The sequence below is a fragment of the Colletotrichum tamarilloi genome (genome assembly GCF_030869305.1).
Source record: "Colletotrichum tamarilloi strain Tom-12 chromosome Unknown Scaffold_48.1, whole genome shotgun sequence".
NCBI lineage: Eukaryota > Fungi > Ascomycota > Sordariomycetes > Glomerellales > Glomerellaceae > Colletotrichum > Colletotrichum tamarilloi.
Genome location: NW_026849431.1, coordinates 1 through 16,011, shown reverse-complemented (window position 1 = coordinate 16,011; position 16,011 = coordinate 1). Strand labels below are relative to the sequence as shown.

The 16,011-nt window shown below is 51.0% G+C and overlaps 6 protein-coding genes across 6 annotated transcripts; 3 read left to right on the top strand and 3 right to left on the bottom strand.

Annotated features, from left to right (window-relative positions):
- Positions 1-375: 375 nt before the first annotated feature.
- CTAM01_10418 (copper amine oxidase) lies at positions 376-3,894 on the bottom strand (the record flags this gene model as incomplete). Its single annotated transcript, XM_060526433.1, has 6 exons — positions 376-1,622; positions 1,689-2,054; positions 2,105-2,312; positions 2,373-2,601; positions 3,037-3,693; positions 3,749-3,894. 6 exons carry the CDS (start codon positions 3,892-3,894, stop codon positions 376-378), a joined length of 2,853 nt encoding a protein of 950 aa, XP_060378850.1.
- A 1,940-nt stretch (positions 3,895-5,834) lies between these two features.
- On the top strand, positions 5,835-6,842 carry CTAM01_10417 (uncharacterized protein; the record flags this gene model as incomplete). Its single annotated transcript, XM_060526432.1, has 1 exon — positions 5,835-6,842. The coding sequence occupies one exon, from the start codon at positions 5,835-5,837 to the stop codon at positions 6,840-6,842; it is 1,008 nt and encodes a 335-aa protein (XP_060378849.1).
- A 443-nt stretch (positions 6,843-7,285) lies between these two features.
- Positions 7,286-9,110, bottom strand: CTAM01_10416 (uncharacterized protein; the record flags this gene model as incomplete). Its single annotated transcript, XM_060526431.1, has 5 exons — positions 7,286-7,634; positions 7,701-7,905; positions 7,962-8,024; positions 8,080-8,685; positions 8,735-9,110. 5 exons carry the CDS (start codon positions 9,108-9,110, stop codon positions 7,286-7,288), a joined length of 1,599 nt encoding a protein of 532 aa, XP_060378848.1.
- A 1,308-nt stretch (positions 9,111-10,418) lies between these two features.
- On the top strand, positions 10,419-12,208 carry CTAM01_10415 (major facilitator superfamily transporter; the record flags this gene model as incomplete). Its single annotated transcript, XM_060526430.1, has 2 exons — positions 10,419-11,047; positions 11,110-12,208. 2 exons carry the CDS (start codon positions 10,419-10,421, stop codon positions 12,206-12,208), a joined length of 1,728 nt encoding a protein of 575 aa, XP_060378847.1.
- A 411-nt stretch (positions 12,209-12,619) lies between these two features.
- On the bottom strand, positions 12,620-13,943 carry CTAM01_10414 (uncharacterized protein; the record flags this gene model as incomplete). Its single annotated transcript, XM_060526429.1, has 5 exons — positions 12,620-13,095; positions 13,157-13,288; positions 13,345-13,515; positions 13,584-13,699; positions 13,756-13,943. The coding sequence occupies 5 exons, from the start codon at positions 13,941-13,943 to the stop codon at positions 12,620-12,622; spliced, it is 1,083 nt and encodes a 360-aa protein (XP_060378846.1).
- A 562-nt stretch (positions 13,944-14,505) lies between these two features.
- CTAM01_10413 (uncharacterized protein) lies at positions 14,506-14,802 on the top strand (the record flags this gene model as incomplete). The annotated part of the gene is made up of 2 exons (XM_060526428.1): positions 14,506-14,669; positions 14,745-14,802. 2 exons carry the CDS (start codon positions 14,506-14,508, stop codon positions 14,800-14,802), a joined length of 222 nt encoding a protein of 73 aa, XP_060378845.1.
- Between the last annotated feature and the right edge of the window lie 1,209 nt (positions 14,803-16,011).

Sequence of the window (16,011 nt, the reverse complement as noted above, 5' to 3'; positions counted from 1 at the left end):
ATTTCAGCCGCAAGCCATGGTACCACTCTCAAGCCGGAGCTTCGGAAGCACCGTCGCAAGTGACCCGATGAATCTAGCCTCTGTCCACATGCACGATAGACTAAAAGTTTAAACAAGGGCCAATGTCTCCATACCAATCATGATATGAAGAGGTCGGTTTATAATCTTTGGTATGCAGTGTTATCATATCGCCCCTGAGAGACATCCCTTAGATGGAGGTGGAAAATCCCCTTTTTTGATTATAGGTAATCCTCGGGCCCTTTCCTTTGCCACAGCTATTGAACACGGAAAGAAATGATCTGATAGTAGGTAAACATGTGTTCTAGAGAAACAGTGGCTTCGCTGGATGGAAAAGTACATGCAAGAATCTGGCGGCTATAGCTTCGATGCTGCAGCAGGGCCGTCGCAACCACAGCCGTCAGCATCCTTTACCGCCTTGCTAGTTTCTATCAGAGTGCTCTTGTTGAAACTCTGCTCGCTAGGAGGCACATCCAATGCGGGGTTCTTGTCAAAGAAGTTGACAGGCTTCAGATGTACCTTGAGAATTTCGACCGGCATGACGGGGAAGTCTTCGATTCTTGGCACATGGTTGATGCCGAACTGCACCCAGACGACAATGTCAGACTCGGCAGTCAATGTCTCATTTCGCTCAGACCAGCCCCTAACACCGGTGCCTCCACGAGACTGATTGGTATACCAACCGCCGGCGTAAAGCTCCCGGTCTCGATGTGTTGTGACATAAATGTTGTGGTCCGCGAACTCGGCGCGCTTGTAGTTAAAGCTGTCGTTATCGCTCATCAGCTTCTGGAAAGGCGGCGCCATGATCTTGTAGGCCACTGGTTTCCCGTTGATGGGGTTGAGGGAATTGGGGTTGGTGATCTTGAACGTGCGGTTCACGTCAAAGTCAAGGTCAAGACCCGATGTTTTCTCCACGACCTTGTCGATGACTTCGTACCCTGTGCCGTGGGGGTTCCAGTTGGGATCTCGCGGCATTTTGTGCGCTTCCGAGTACACCAGCTGGTTGGTGTGTCCATCGATCATGGGGTCGACACGCAGGGAGAAGATGTGTTGATGGTGTCCCGCGAGGACACCAGGGTGGACAACGGTGCCGAAAGACGTGCCGACCTTGTCCAACTCATGGTCAATGGGCTGTGTTGATAGAATGCCGGTAGCTCGGACTTCGTAAGTCACCTCACCCGCCTGATTAAACAAGAACATCAGGATGTACTCATAGTTGGAGACCGTAATGATGCTCTGAAGCACTAATTCGCGAGATCGGACGAGCGCGGCACGTCCTGTACGGTAGTTGGTGTGCTTCCAGCCAATGCCTGCATCTTGCTCGTGGATGCAGATGCAGTTATCTCTGGACTCCGGCTGACCGCGGTCATCGGAAATTACACCACTGAGGTACTGAATGCTTCCCAGGCAGTCACAGCCCAGCTGCAGGTTGTTGGCAGTGGCTCCCGCGCCCGCATCACCGAGATCGAAAGCGGCTTTCTTATGGAAGGGATGGCGCGGGTCACCATAGGGCACACTCATCTCTGAGAGCGACAGTCTGTAGAATAGCGGACGACCGTCATACTTGACGTTGTACAACACCATACCTTCGCGCTGGTTGAAGCCTGGAAAACTCCGTGTTAGCCACTATTCCCGGCCATTTCATTCTCCCTCAAGTACGCTTTACATACCGATGAAGAAACTCCACTTCTGCCACTCGAGCACATTTCCGGTCTCTCCCACGGGCGTGACGGTGAAACTCGGTCCCTCGGGTTGAACAACCTGCAGAGGCTTGAGGTCTTTCCGGAGGTTTTGGGCTTCAGGGATGTACTCGTTTCCTGGCTTAGGCGTGTATGGGCTAAGGGGCTTGATGGTGTTGTCCGCACCGGTGGGAAGAATGTCAATGCGGATGATCTTGTACTCGTTGCATTCAACCACAGGCAGAATTGGTAACGGGAAAGCATAGTGATTAGAGTCGGGTTCGGATGAGTTGTTGGGGTCTCTCATATAGAGAAAAACTTGATATAGACGGGCATCATCGTTGACACCATCAGATCCTGGTGGAACTTAGTTGTGAGAAACACGATCACTTAGTTTAGACACCCACCGTAGATCCACGGATCAGCGCAGACGACTGTGCCTTCAGGTAGCTCGAGTTTTTTGATCTCGGCAAGGACCTTGGGGTCCTCGAGTGCAATCTTCTCGACCAACTGAGCCTCATCATAGTCGACGTTGCCGTGGACATTAGCACCAAGCTTGAGGTTGCTCTCAACCTTTCCGCTTGTCAGATTGACCACCGCTTCGTGGAAGAGATCCTATGATGGGTCTTGTCAGTATTTGTCGGAGCTCAAATAAGCGAAGCCTGGATGTCGTACCGTTCCCCGGATGTAGTACGCAAGGAAAGCCCTGCGGTCAGGTTGAGTCGCAGACAGTCCCTTGTCCTTTGCGTCCAGGTAAGGTGCCAGTTCTCCCTTGGCGGGTTCACTGAGAGTCACCACCTTGAACCGAAGAGAAACAGATGTTGGCCAAGCAGTCTGGATCACTTGAGCTGCGGCTTTGATCTCCGCACCCGAGAGGGGGCAGAGGGGGTGTGGTGCTGACATGCTGGAGATAGGCATTGTAGTTGAGGGGTTGTAAATGAAGAGACTCGAGATGATTTCAAGCACAGATGAGGGGACAGAAAGGTTTTATAAACGCAGTCCGGTAATGTGTGGATGTGTGGATGTTGGCGGCACCGTTGTTGCAGGCCTCAAACCGGGGCGGGAACTCTCCTCCTTATCGGACCCCGTTGCAGCGACGTAAGTTCGGCGCAGGTGATCCACATTTTAGGAGTGGCGCTTGACCCGCATGTCCCATCCGGGTATAAGCGTCCTGCAGCTTCGTTCCATGCTGTCACGGCACCTTGGCATCGCTGCTTATCACCAAGTACATGTATCATCCTTGTCCGAAGCTGTGTCCCTGGGCTCCGGTGTGTTGCCTTGACTTTCGTAGATGTCTTTTGGTCTGGGCTAAAGGAATAGCCAACTATCTTCCAGTGACCAGAGATAGTTGAGCCAAGACTTTGCCATCTTCTCATCATCGTCTCGGGCCCAGATCCTTTCCAGCATCTCAATGGCATTTCTAACATTGTAGCAACACGACGATATCCAGATATTCCTGAAGATTTCCCGTACCATAATCTTGAGATCGGCCGCTTGGATCTCTGCCCCAACGACAAAGGCCGGCCACACCAGGCTCTTCACATGGAAGTCCTGGGCTGAAATGGAGAGCATATGGAGTATGCCGGATCGAGTTACCCCTTCGAGATACAGGTCAGAGAGATTATGCCCTTGATCGAGCAGCGGCCCTACAATGTGAGAGGCGTATACTTCGACCGCCGCCTTGTAAGCGTGCGCAAGGTGCGATCGCGACTGATAGTGCTCCGGATCTGGGAAATTCTCTGCCCAACCAGACGGCGAGAAGTTGTCGAGACCTTTGCACAGCTCATCGACCTTCAACTGCTCTGCCTCAGAACACGTCGAGAGTGATCGCATAGAGTTGATGACGGAAACTAGGTACAGCAGCTCGGCAGGACAGCCAACCCAAGTTTGATCTTCAGACTGGCGCAAGATCCTTAGGAGAGACGGATCAAGGGATGCTAGTTGCTGAGCGAAAGAGCCCTTTGCTGGCGCCAGTGTTGCGCCGATGATCCCAAATCTACGAGGAAAGTTAGGGGTGAATCCACGCAAGAGCTTTCAGGAAGTGCCCTTACGTCGTGTAGGCTGTGTCAAAATATTCCAGCCAATGATCGGTTCCAATACTGCGATTCTGAAGGGTAGCTTTCCGCTGTTGGAGTATTTCACCAGCACCTCCCAGGTGATGCTCCCATCCACGGCTGCCAAACTCAACCACGTCCATGCAGATAAATAGAACGATAGCTGCCACTGCGGCATTGTTGTTTGTCACATCGTCGTCCTGGATTTCTATCTTGAGATATTGCAAGGCTCTTTGCTTATGAGCTAGAGCTACACGCAGTGAGGGCGAGAAGTTTGGCTGCCTCAGTTGCCAGTCGCGTCCCTGTGACTTATGCCACAGTGAAGTATTCTCAACTTCAAGAAGCCTTCTTTCCGCACAGGAAATTTGCATCTGGCTGATGACCAGCCGATGAGAGTAGTGAAAGGCCGAGATTGCGATCATCGCATGGGACAAGGCATGACTTCTGGACATAAGCGGCATAAGGGATAAGAAAGGATTACTGGATGTCTGGTAAACGACACATTCCTTGGACATTTCCATGTCAACTAACACAGCATTGTCAGCGCCTTCACCGTGGGATGGTTTCGTTCTGGGTTACAGCTTACAATAGCGTATGTACTTCCGGCAATCAACTGACAAGTCTTGCAGGTCAGGATCGATGAGAGACCATGACACGTCAAGTGATGCCGGCAGTGCTTCGCGCAAAGTGTCCCGAGGGTGTCCCACTGCGAGACGGCCAGACTGACAAGGCCTTGCGGCGATAAGATCATCATTCGGTTCTTGATCTGCGTCGTATGTGGCCTTTCCCATCATCTTGCCTCGGCTGGCCACACTATTGGTCCACACCAACTTCTTCGGTCGATCATATCCTTGACACCGAAGCTTCAAGGAGGTACAGCGGAGGCAAGTCGGAAGGAGTCTGTCACACTTGGCCCGCTTCTGCCGACAGGTCCAGCACGAATTGGAAGCGTGGGACGCGTCTGGCATGATGGATGGAACATCGTTGGTTGGCTGCCGAATGTCTTTAATGTTGGATGTTTGCGTGAAGTTGGGTCCGGGCGAGGTGTGGAGGCCGCGGTGGTGAAGGTTGAGGGGCGGGGTGTTTTTCTTATCAAATGGCAGACCCGGCGGATCGGGAGGCCGGCAGGATATGCGATCGGCGCTAGGCCTCATCAGGAAGCCAAGACGCGGCCCTGGTCACAACCCCAGATTCGTCCCTCACAGGCTCACCCTGATCTCGCTGGGGCTTCAGAGTTTGGGGCCTGAGACTCTTCCCGATACCAAATGTGAGCGATTTCTGTGTCTTTTGGTCAACGGAAGACTTTACAATTCATGCATTGGCAGTTTTCTTGAGGGTACGGTGGATCATTGTGAGTCTTTCATAGACCTCCATCGTGGAAGGCCTCAATCAGGTACAACCCGCCCTCGACTTTGCACTTGTCCCAAAAGCCTTATCATTGAGGATAGAGGAAACTTGTTCTGTTCATTCTGATACCAGCGTAGCAGTTATTATCAAGTCTGCTGGTTCATTCAATTGACCAAGTACATCCTTGTGCAGAGGCCGGATCCGCTTCCCCCGACTTCCGCCGCATTCGGCTCCGTCCTACCAAAGCCACTCGCAGTCAACTTCCAGTCCAGCTCATATGAGCATTATTCAATCCGCAAAAGTTCTCAAAATCTAACAAACCATTGGAGTTTCCTACCATCTGGAAGATGAAATACCGTGGTTTTGCGGCATCTCGCTTCGCAAAGGTAATCGCCAATTCCCCGCATTTACAATGATTCTTGAAGGGCTCATTGGTCAATACGAAAATCCTCAGTATTTCTCGTATTTTCGGGACCCTCTTCCGGGCCCCATCTTGACCGGACCGGGTCGGCCTTCCGATGCGGGGCATTGCCGTTGTCCAGCCTGCGCCGGGTGACATTCTGCGGACGCCTATATCGGAGGGTACCGGCACCGAAATTCGGCTACTCATTTCAGACGTATCCTGCCAAAAAAAACTGATTCACCGAGGAACCTAGACTGACGTTTAGTCTTTACCTTTTCGAAAGCACCAGAACAATCTGTTTGCCCAAGGTCGCCATCCGCCCTGGCATTCACGATGTCTACTAGTGAGAAGAGCCCTTTTTGGGTCGAGTCCGAGGACTGGCATACTGCCGGCGAACCTTTCCGTATCGTGGACAGGCTGCCAAACGGTTATCTACCCGAGGCCCAAACCGTAGCCGATCGTCGTTTCGCAGTCATCAAAACTCCTGGCCACCCGTTAGATGAGCTTCGCCAATCACTATGCCACGAGCCCCGCGGCCACGCAGACATGTACGGAGGTTTTGTCACGCCGCCTGATGACTCTGGGGCTCATTTTGGGGTCATGTTCTGGCATAAAGACGGATTTTCGACTGCATGCGGGCATGGAACCATCGCCTTGGGATACTGGGCTGTTACAAAGGGACTCGTCGAAGCACCCAAGGATGACGGAGTTGTCGACGTCATTATCGATGTTCCTTCTGGGCGCGTGGTTGCCAGCGTCGGCGTCAAGCAGGGCATACCTGTCTATGCCGACTTTGTCAACGTGTTGAGTTACCAACTTGTCAAGGACCTGGAGGTCCAGATTCCGTCTCATCATGCAACTATCAAAGTCGACCTTGCCTTTGCTGGTGCAGTCTACGCTACGCTTGATGCATCTCAGATCGGACTAAAGGTGGAGCCTGGCAGCCATCAAGACCATATCAAACTTGGCAGAGAGATCAAAGCATTCATTGGTGACAAGGCCAACTATGGCACCTACGATCTCTATGGCGTGATCTTCTACAACGAAGAAGGCGATGTCAATAACGAGCAAGACGAGGTGAAACAACGAAACGTCACCGTCTTTGCTGATGGACAGATTGATCGTTCTCCATGCGGTTCGGGTACCTGTGCAAGGCTTGCTGTGCTGCTTGCGCAGGGCAGGATAGCACCGGGTCGCTCCAAGCTTATGCACCGATCCATCGTCTCTACTCGCTTCCAAGCCGACATCGTATCCGAAGAGACAAGTCCCGTGGAAGGCTTTCCTGCCTGTATTCCACGCGTCCGGGGTCATGCCAATCTAGTTGGGCGGATGAACTTCTAGATCGATTCTTCTGACCCGGTTTACCCCGGCTTTCTTCTCCGCTAAACATCGGGCTTTCCAGATCCCTTCAACGGCTTCGGGCCCATTTTATGAAGCTATCGCCGCGCCGGATTCTGTCTAGCAGTTGAGCAAGTTGCGCGAGGCGAAGACTTCTTCATGGCGCTGTCGAATCAAATGCGGACGCTACCGACAGCTATGTGAGTTAAAGCAATTCTGTAGCCTATGCTATCGACGCCGCGGTAGAAATTTTGCTTATCTGCACATTACTTGAGCTAAATGACGCTGCGCTGGAAGTAAGTTTCATAGCAACCGGAATGACCGGCGATCGTCGATTGTATTAGTTCAACTAAATATTGATTAGGCATGATCATTTTGACCATGTTCTACGATATTGAATGTCCCTTACGAGTCATCGCATCCTGTTTCGTCCTCTGCTCAAGTCATCAAGAGTTATTGCCAGTCGCAACTCCCCAGAAGTAGCCGCACCAACTTCCCAAGATAAGCACGATCAATGCTACAAAGCAGCTCTTGGAGATGAGTCTGTTCTTCTCGCCATTCTGCCCGTAGAACCTCTCCTTCCTGACGTTGAGGATCTCGCCACGCGCAATGCGCAGTTTGCGTGTCCACTGAAGGTGTCCCAGGTCGACGGACTTCCAGGAAGCAAACGTCAGGAGGAAAGAAACGACCACCGAGATTCCAGCAAGAATGACGTAGACAATAGTAACCTTGTCGTAAGAGTTATTGTCGTTGTCTTGGATGACGCCAGTAATGACGCGGACGACAATGTTCATTCTGAAGAAGAAGCATCATGTTAGCTTGGACCGGGCATCGGGGAAAGTTTTGAGCAGGAAGTATTACGCGTTGTTCATCGTGATCTTCAGAGCATATGCTGAACCAAAGACGGTTGAGTCCCACATTGACGTGCGGATACTGTCAATAATGGTGGCTGGTCTAAAGCAGTAGGCGAAAGCGAAGACTCCGAAACTCGCAGCAGTGCCCTGGGTGGTATTGGCGAAGCACACGAGCAACATGGAGGTAAACATTCCAATGCCACAGAAGACCACTAGAGGGCTATGTTAGTTACAAGACCTCATTTTTGTGGAATCGATCAACACTTACAGACTGAGATACGGTTACCGTAGAGGTCAAGGAAGACTCCCAGTAGGGGAACAACGAAGAATCCTACTTATGTTAGCTGACTGAAGGGCACGGGGAAAGCGGAAGAGCAAATACTTACCGGCATATTGCAACGTAGCGCTATACCAACCGGCAGTGATGGAGCTTGTGCCGAAGCGCTGCTCGGCGAGCTCGGTGGCGTTCTGCAGGAAGACAATGGCGGTACTCGTTTCGAATAATGAGAAGCCCATGACTGCCCAGAAGGCCCACGGTAACTCGAGGACCTTACGCAACTCGAACTTCTTTGTCTTTTCCTTCAATCTCTCGCCGGTAGCAGGGTCGCTGACGCCGTGGAATTTGCTATTGGCAACCTTTGTAAACCAGTAAAACACGCCCGTCATGACGTTCGTGAAGAGATTCATGAAAACGGCAACCCAAAATACCCAAGCGAAATCTCCCGTCTTCTTGGCGATGATATTGGCAGACGACTTTCCAGCAAATGCACCAATCTTGCCAATGCCGAGCTCGAAGCCCAAAGTCGAGGCAAAGCCGTTGCCGGGGGCAAACCAGGACGAGAAGACTTTGTATTGCGCCACTTGAGTCGCAATATCTCCGAGGGAGCGGATAACTCTGCCCGCAATCATAAACTTGTAAGAGCGGGTCTGAGCTGCCGCTGCCACAAGAATCGAGCCGGCTGAGTAGAGGAAATTGCCGTATAACATGGCACCTAGCTGTCTGTCAGTAATGCTTGTGTCAAGATTTCTGATTATTCGTACCTGCGCCACCAATCCTATCCGTAACAACACCGCTGAGAAGCATCAGAGCTGTAACCATAAAATCCTCGCTCGCTTCCAAAAGGGAGAACTGCGTGTTGTTGATCTTCATCTCCTTCTTCATCGTTGTCTTCATGGCACCGCTGAGGCCGGAACTCCACTGAGAACCAAATCCAATAGCAGTCACCAACACAACAGAGGCCAGCTTCCATGTCAAAGGAACTGGTCTGAGGCTGCTGTTGACCGAGACTTCGTCGCTATCCGGGGACGCGGAGACAGCGGTTGTAAAGCCCTGCTTCTCGTTTTGACTTGTCTCAGAGACATGGTCTGCGGGAGCTTGCTCGGCATCCCGAGGGGGTGGCACTGCTTCGGCAGCCATTGCTTAGGTGTTGAGGAGGAGAAGAGGTTCAGCTGAGACCGTCCGACTGTGGAAAAACGTAAAGTGTCGACTGTAGAGCGAGAGACGATGTCAATATTTGACGAAGTTTGGTTCTTATAGCATGGTTTACATGAATGTCACTCCGAAATTGACCGATGGACAGCAACGGAGGGTCCTAACCCCGACTACGCGTCTAGGGTCGCAAGCCGTGGATGGCCCTGCGTCCGTCAGGCGCTCCCGCTTGGTAACTGGGTGGCACCACGTGCGGGTGAGCAGGCGATGAACTTGTCTAGTCCGACGAAGGCGCATCTAATCAATCAGATTAGATCCACAGTTCGCCGAAATCAAGGTTGCAGAGACCCTTCGATTCATGAATCTGCAGGAGCTAGACCCGGTGACGACAAGGTTGGACCACCAAACTGGGAATATGATGAGTCTCCTTGGGCCGACAAAGGAGGCAAAGCAAGCCAAAGCGCTGTCACTGAAAAAATCTGTCCCGGGGATTGCCCAAAGTGAGTAGCGGCGGCGCAAGAAGTGGAGGTCCATCTTCTCCAAGACGCCAATAAGCATTGTTCTACTGTTTGTGCAGAATTTCTCACAGTGATATTTCATGCAGATCCAAAATCCCTGCCGTGGCAAGGGAAGTCTTGAAGTCTAAATCGCGGTAGTTTGGTGTTGGATGACATTCTGGAGCAACTGGACTTTATCAGATCCTAACACAGAGTACTGGGTTCCCTGAATAAAACCTCGCTGATTCCCGAGGAAAATAGGTCGCAAGCCGGAGGGAAACAGCAGCTTTCATATACTCACTGACTGAACCTAACTTGCATGAGCTAGATACGCATAGTTTCCTCTTGTTCTTCATCTTCAACAATAGGTCGAACGAGGTGACGTCGAAGAACGGACGAATCACAGCTTGGAAACAGGTTGCATGGTTCCTCGGTGATACGACGTTATCCCGCTCGGCTCGAGCGAGCGAGCCTGCCAAGACTGCTACGCGGCCAACATCCGTCAAACAACCACGCTTTAAACGTCTTTTTCACGCCCATCTGGACCACTTCGGAATCAACAAAAGTCGATCTATCGAGTGAGTGGGAGCCGACCTAAAAGTGCATGCATCTTGCGGGACTTTTGATCCCTGCACGCGTTCCTTGGTGTGGGCGCGCTGGGGTTGGAGCTAACGTGGATTGATACGACAGAAGGCACATTTGATCTAGAAGCTCACCTTGCAGCTTGCAGCTTGCATTTCTTTGCCGCCATTGGAACCTTCTCCGTTATTCATTGTGGTTTTATTTTATCAATAGAAAAATGGCGAGGCCGGACGATTCCTCGGCCCCAAAACGCCCTCGCTCGAAGGCAAGTTCGCAAGGGAGACGCAACAGTCGAGACCAACATCAAGATGACGACGTAGTTGTCAATGATGAGACACCACTTCTCAAAGCCAGTCATTCCAATATGGCCGTTCCCTCGTATCAGACTCCCGACTTGAGTCTCGTGGCTGAGACAGAAGCACCCCAACAACCAGTGTCTTGGATGTCAATGCCCAAGAAGTGGCAGCTGGGCATGGTCGTCTTTGCCCGCCTAGCCGAACCGCTGGCTGAGCGGTCACTTACATCGTACCTCTTCTATCAGTTGAAGTTTCTCAGTCCATCTCTACCAGACTCGGCAATTGCAAGACAGGCCGGTCTTCTCACTGCCGCATTCGCCGCTGCCCAGTGTGTAACTGGCATGTTATGGGGACATGTGGCTGACAGTCCTCTTTTTGGTCGAAAGCGAGTCCTTCTCGTGGGGCTGCTGGGAACTTGTATCTCAGCGATCGGGATGGGTCTATCTACTTCCTATGCCTCTGTGGTGTTCTTCCGTGTTCTAGCTGGAGCACTGAACGGAAACGTAGGTGTTCTCAGGACCATGATTTCGGAAATTGTTGAAGACAAAAGGTATGCGTGACCTGATACCCCTTTCAGTTGTGGTCGCGTGATCAGTGCTAAAAGGCGAACAGGTACCGATCTCGAGCTTTTCTTCTACTTCCAATGTGCTTCAACGTTGGCGTCATCATTGGACCTCTTCTAGGTGGATTTCTTGCCGACCCTATTGAATCTCTACCCTCAATCTTCGGGCCGGGATCCTTCCTCGGTGGTGAAGATGGAGTCGAATGGATGATACGATTCCCATACGCTCTGACAAACTTTGTTTGCTCAAGCATCTTGATGATTGCGGCTTTGGGAGTCGTCCTCGGGCTGGACGAAACGCATCCACTCCGGCGCCATCGCCGAGACCGAGGCCGGGACCTTGGACGTTTCCTTCTCAGAAAGGTCTTTAGAATGGAAAGCCCGCCCAATGACTATCATCTCGTTGGCAATGCAAACGAGCCGGCCGAAGCCGGAGACGTTGAGGACCAAACTTCGTCCAGCAAGCCCGTGGAAGACAAGGGCCGGGCGCCTCTGCGTGCTATCTGCACCCGCAACGTTATCTTGACGCTGGTTCAGAACTTTTCCTCGGCTCTCCACGTTTCTGCCTTCAACTCCATACTGTTCGTTATGCTACCAGCACCCCAAGCAGACAACACCAATGCTCAACTTCCATTCCGATTCACAGGTGGTCTGGGTCTGTCATCCCAGAAGGTCGGCTTTGCTAACACAGTCATTGGAGCTGTCGGTCTTCCCCTCCAAATCCTCTTGTTTCCCTGGATCAGCAGTAGGCTCGGTGTCCTACAGTCCTACCGCACATTCCTCCCCTTCAGTGCGCTGGCGTACTGCTCGCTGCCCTATCTCGCCCTGTTGTCGAATAAGAGCCCGCTCTTGTGGCCCTTTTTGTCTGTCATCTTGAGTGCACAAGTCATGTCGAGAACGTTTGTAGGGCCGGCAACGATCATGCTGGTCAACGACTCTGCTCCGCACCCTGCCCTACTAGCCACTGTGCATGGTGTTGCATCGAGCACTTCAGCCGCAGCTCGCATGCTTGGACCTACTATCGGAGGAACTGTCCTCGGCTGGGGACTTAGCAACAACTTTGTTGGTGCGCCGTTCTGGGGCATTACGCTTGTTGCTCTTATCAACTGGTCTTTACTCTATGTAGTGAGGGAAGGAAACCCCATATAGAGTCAATAGATGTGGTATTGGCAGAACTACTAGCACTAGAGGCGGTGTAGAAACCTCTGCCCATACCTTCACTAGACATACACGTCCCCAATAGATGCAGTACTGCCCATCTCTGACTCGAACCGATCAGGGTCATGTTACAGTGTCCATCGCTCCAACCATGTGCTCCTTTCGCTGGCCATCATTCTTGACCTAGACCGTATTGCTGACGCTAAACGCTTGCATAGCCGACTCCATCCTGTTCTCCGAACATGAATGGTATGGTATCAGATCTCATCTCATAACGTCTCTCTATCAACAACTTGAAAAGAACGTTGACCGACAATGCATCTCATTCGCTTAGATTAAACATCACTCAAAAAAGGTTGCGTGGAAGCCTGTAAACTATCGCCTATCCCAAAACTACTAAACTCAACTCGCGATGATAGTGAACACCGTTTTCCCAAGGCCACCTTTCCCGTTGTACACAGTTGTACACGCCTCTCTCACGCCATCGATATCCCTAAAGTTGACTTTACAACCAACAACAGGCAGGACGTCTCCTTTTTCTGCATAGAGAGCCAGTGTTTCCAAGTCTTTGGCATTGGGATCGAGGAATAGGTACTCATATTTGACACCCCAGCGTTTTGCACGTGCCTTCCGATACGAATCAACCATATTCAACACCATGCGTGCAAACCACGGGAGACGTGGGCCATCTGGCCTCTTCATCACGCTAGATTGTTGGAGCTGAGTACCGGAGGGCTGCGTAGCGATAGAGACAATGACACCTGTAGACGGAGTCATGAGATGAAGAAAAGACATAGAATCTCCAGTTGTGTCTAAGATGAAGTCAACGGATCCACGAGGAATGACCTGGGTTACGTCTTCCTTAATGTAGTCGATTACTGGATTCTGGTTAGGTATCACTCTCTGTTCAAGTAGCTAGGCAGTTCGATTGAGGCTCACTTTGGTCAACCGTGCCTTTACCAAGCAACTCTGGTACTTTTTCTACCTTTGATGTTGAGACGGTGGTGATCACTTTGCCGGCATTGAAGACGTTCTTGGCGATCTGACACGCATATGCGCCAGTGCCGCTCACTTGTCAGAGTATCATTAGCAATTTATCTATGTAGAGTTCGATGAATCTCACTCACAGCCAGCTGGTACGAAGACCGTCTTGCCTGACAATGATCCCTCGTATCGTCGCAAAGTTTGTAGTGCGGTCATGCCTGCCAATGGTAACGAGGCTGCATCATCGAAAGACAAATTCTTGGGTTTGAGAGTAACGTAATGTTGTGAACATTTGGCGTATTCACTCCATGCCCCTGCAAGTATAGTATCTTAGCATCTACACCATTGGTCGGTCTATCGCAGTTTTTGGGCGTATACATACCTCGACTTGCCTCCGGTAACCGCGAGTAAACCTCGTCGCCAACTTTGATGCCTTTGACATCCTGACCCACTTCTGTTACGGTTCCTGAGCAATCATAGCCAATTTGATATGGGAATCTGTTTTATTGATATCAGTTGACAAGATCATCGCTTGACCAGGGTTCTCAACGAACTTCTCTTTGACCGCAAGCTTGAAGACTCCTGCTGCCTTCTTGACATCTACGGGATTGATACTCGCTGCGTGAACACGGAATACCACATCGGTAGGCTCTATTACAACTGGCTGAGGGATCGTGGAAAGCTCATATGCGGACGGGGCGCAAAAGCTTGGTGCCGTAACTGCCAACATTGAGGACGTCATTGTGCCAAAAGCCGGATAAATAGTGTCTTTGCAACAAAATCAAGTCGCGATAGAGCTTGTTTGTTTATATACAACTAGCAATGCAGCAACGAATTGTGTGATACCCGAATCCCGTTCGACATTCCGCCCACGACGTTGAAGTTGACCGGAGCAATAATTGAGCCGGGCAGGAGGCGGAGAGATGAGTATCTGTTAGGGGACGTTTCTGGTTGCCCTTAGTCTAAAAGCGGAAGCCGCCTGCTTTCAGTTGGGGCCAAAAAGTTCTGCTCCACTCCGTAGACCTGGACCGTTGCCAGTGGGCGAACCGATCACATAAGCGAAAAACTGGATAATAGGTTCTTCGATGGGAGACCACGATATCAACGGATTAAATATTCCGTTATATTAGAGCCTGAATCCCGAAAAACTCGGAGTGTGCACTACCTCAACACTGTCGTGAATCTTAATTACGTGCAAACTCGTAAACGCACTTCGCATGCGCTTCTCATCGAAGCACTCGACATCGCCTCTCTTTCGTATTTGCTTGGAGAAGAACAACTACTTCTGTTAAGTAATTTACTAGATGGAGAAGACCTACGCCCTCAAGTCAAAATTACCCTTATTCAAACCCGAAACAGTGGAAAGCTATAAAACGATGCTTGTATCCACAGCATGCGGTACGGAGTATCAGCTGCGGGTGATGCGTGCATGCAGTCTGGTGCGGCTGCGACTAAGTTTATCGATTGTGTATGCCTGACCCAGCATCCGTGTCATTTGAACACATGAACTGGTGGGTCGCGTAGCTAAAACTTTGGTTCATAGGGCCTCTCTTGAAACCAATGATAGGGAGATGGCCTTTGTAACAACCCCGATGCTCTAGGCAATCACCCTTATTGATTGTCACAACTACTTCTTCTCTGTCGTCACTAAGTCGGGCTCTCGAGCCTCATTGCTCGCCGATCCCAAATGACAGCCCGGTACAAGATTTTTGAAGATACATCTAGCCCAAAAGCTTCGACATATCGCGAAATTTGAAGCGGTAAAGTTCGAGACCATACCAGTTCTGGCGAATAACATGATGATAGTGAAGGTCTAGGCAAACACAGAGGGCACGGGTAAGCATATCTATCTCCCGTTCACTTCTCTACTCGCTCAATAAACTTCGCGCGAAAACTTCCGCTGATCTGTAGCGAGACGCAACTTGGTAGATCGAGAGCCGGGTAGACGCCACGTGGAGGTCTCTAACAGTAACCAAACCCCGATTTTGAAGAGGCGCCTTGAAAAAGATGACCCATCTCTGGCCGGGGGGGGGGGGGTAGACCAAGCCCGCCTTCTAAACCCGAGATGCAGGAACCAAGATCGGAGAAATTTTCGCGCCATGGCCAAAGCGGGTTAAGTACCTGCAGCCGTTGCCCTTCAACACGATCATACGAATGGGAGGTGAAGAGATATGCGCAAGGGTCGAGACATCAGACATGAATTCGCATGTTGATGTTGTGCCTCGGGAGCAGCTCAGCGGGATTCTACATTGTAGCTGTCGTTCAACAGCTCTTTACCATAACAAATCACAAGTCCTTATCTCTGTTGACTGGTGAGCAAATTTGTATGTCACTTGGCACATCGTAAAGGCGACAATGTCCACTTTTTAACAAGTCCAGCCCTTGAATAAAAACGTACAAACCGACGAGTACGCCCAATAGAGAGATTTCAGGGATGTAATACGGCCCCGTTTGGACCTCCGGACAGGCTCCGTGGCAGGCAAAAGACTTGACGGCGAAGTCATGTTGACGCGGTGGTTAGCGGCGGTTTTTACTCGGCTTTGCTGTAGGAAAATTCTTGCACTCATCTGAATCTCGCGGGAGCCGCAACTGTCTCCATCTTTTAAGTCAACATACCCACTTCCTGGCACCCCCCTGTTTCTGGCACCCACAAAAACGCGAAAATCCACCACAACCCAATGCCCACCCCCAACCTCCTTTTATCACAACATTTTCAATTCGCGTCCAAATGGGCTCATCTTTTGCACATGTCTTCTTCTATATATAATGCCTCAATATACCGAAGATCAGCTTCGTCAGGCTCTCGAGGA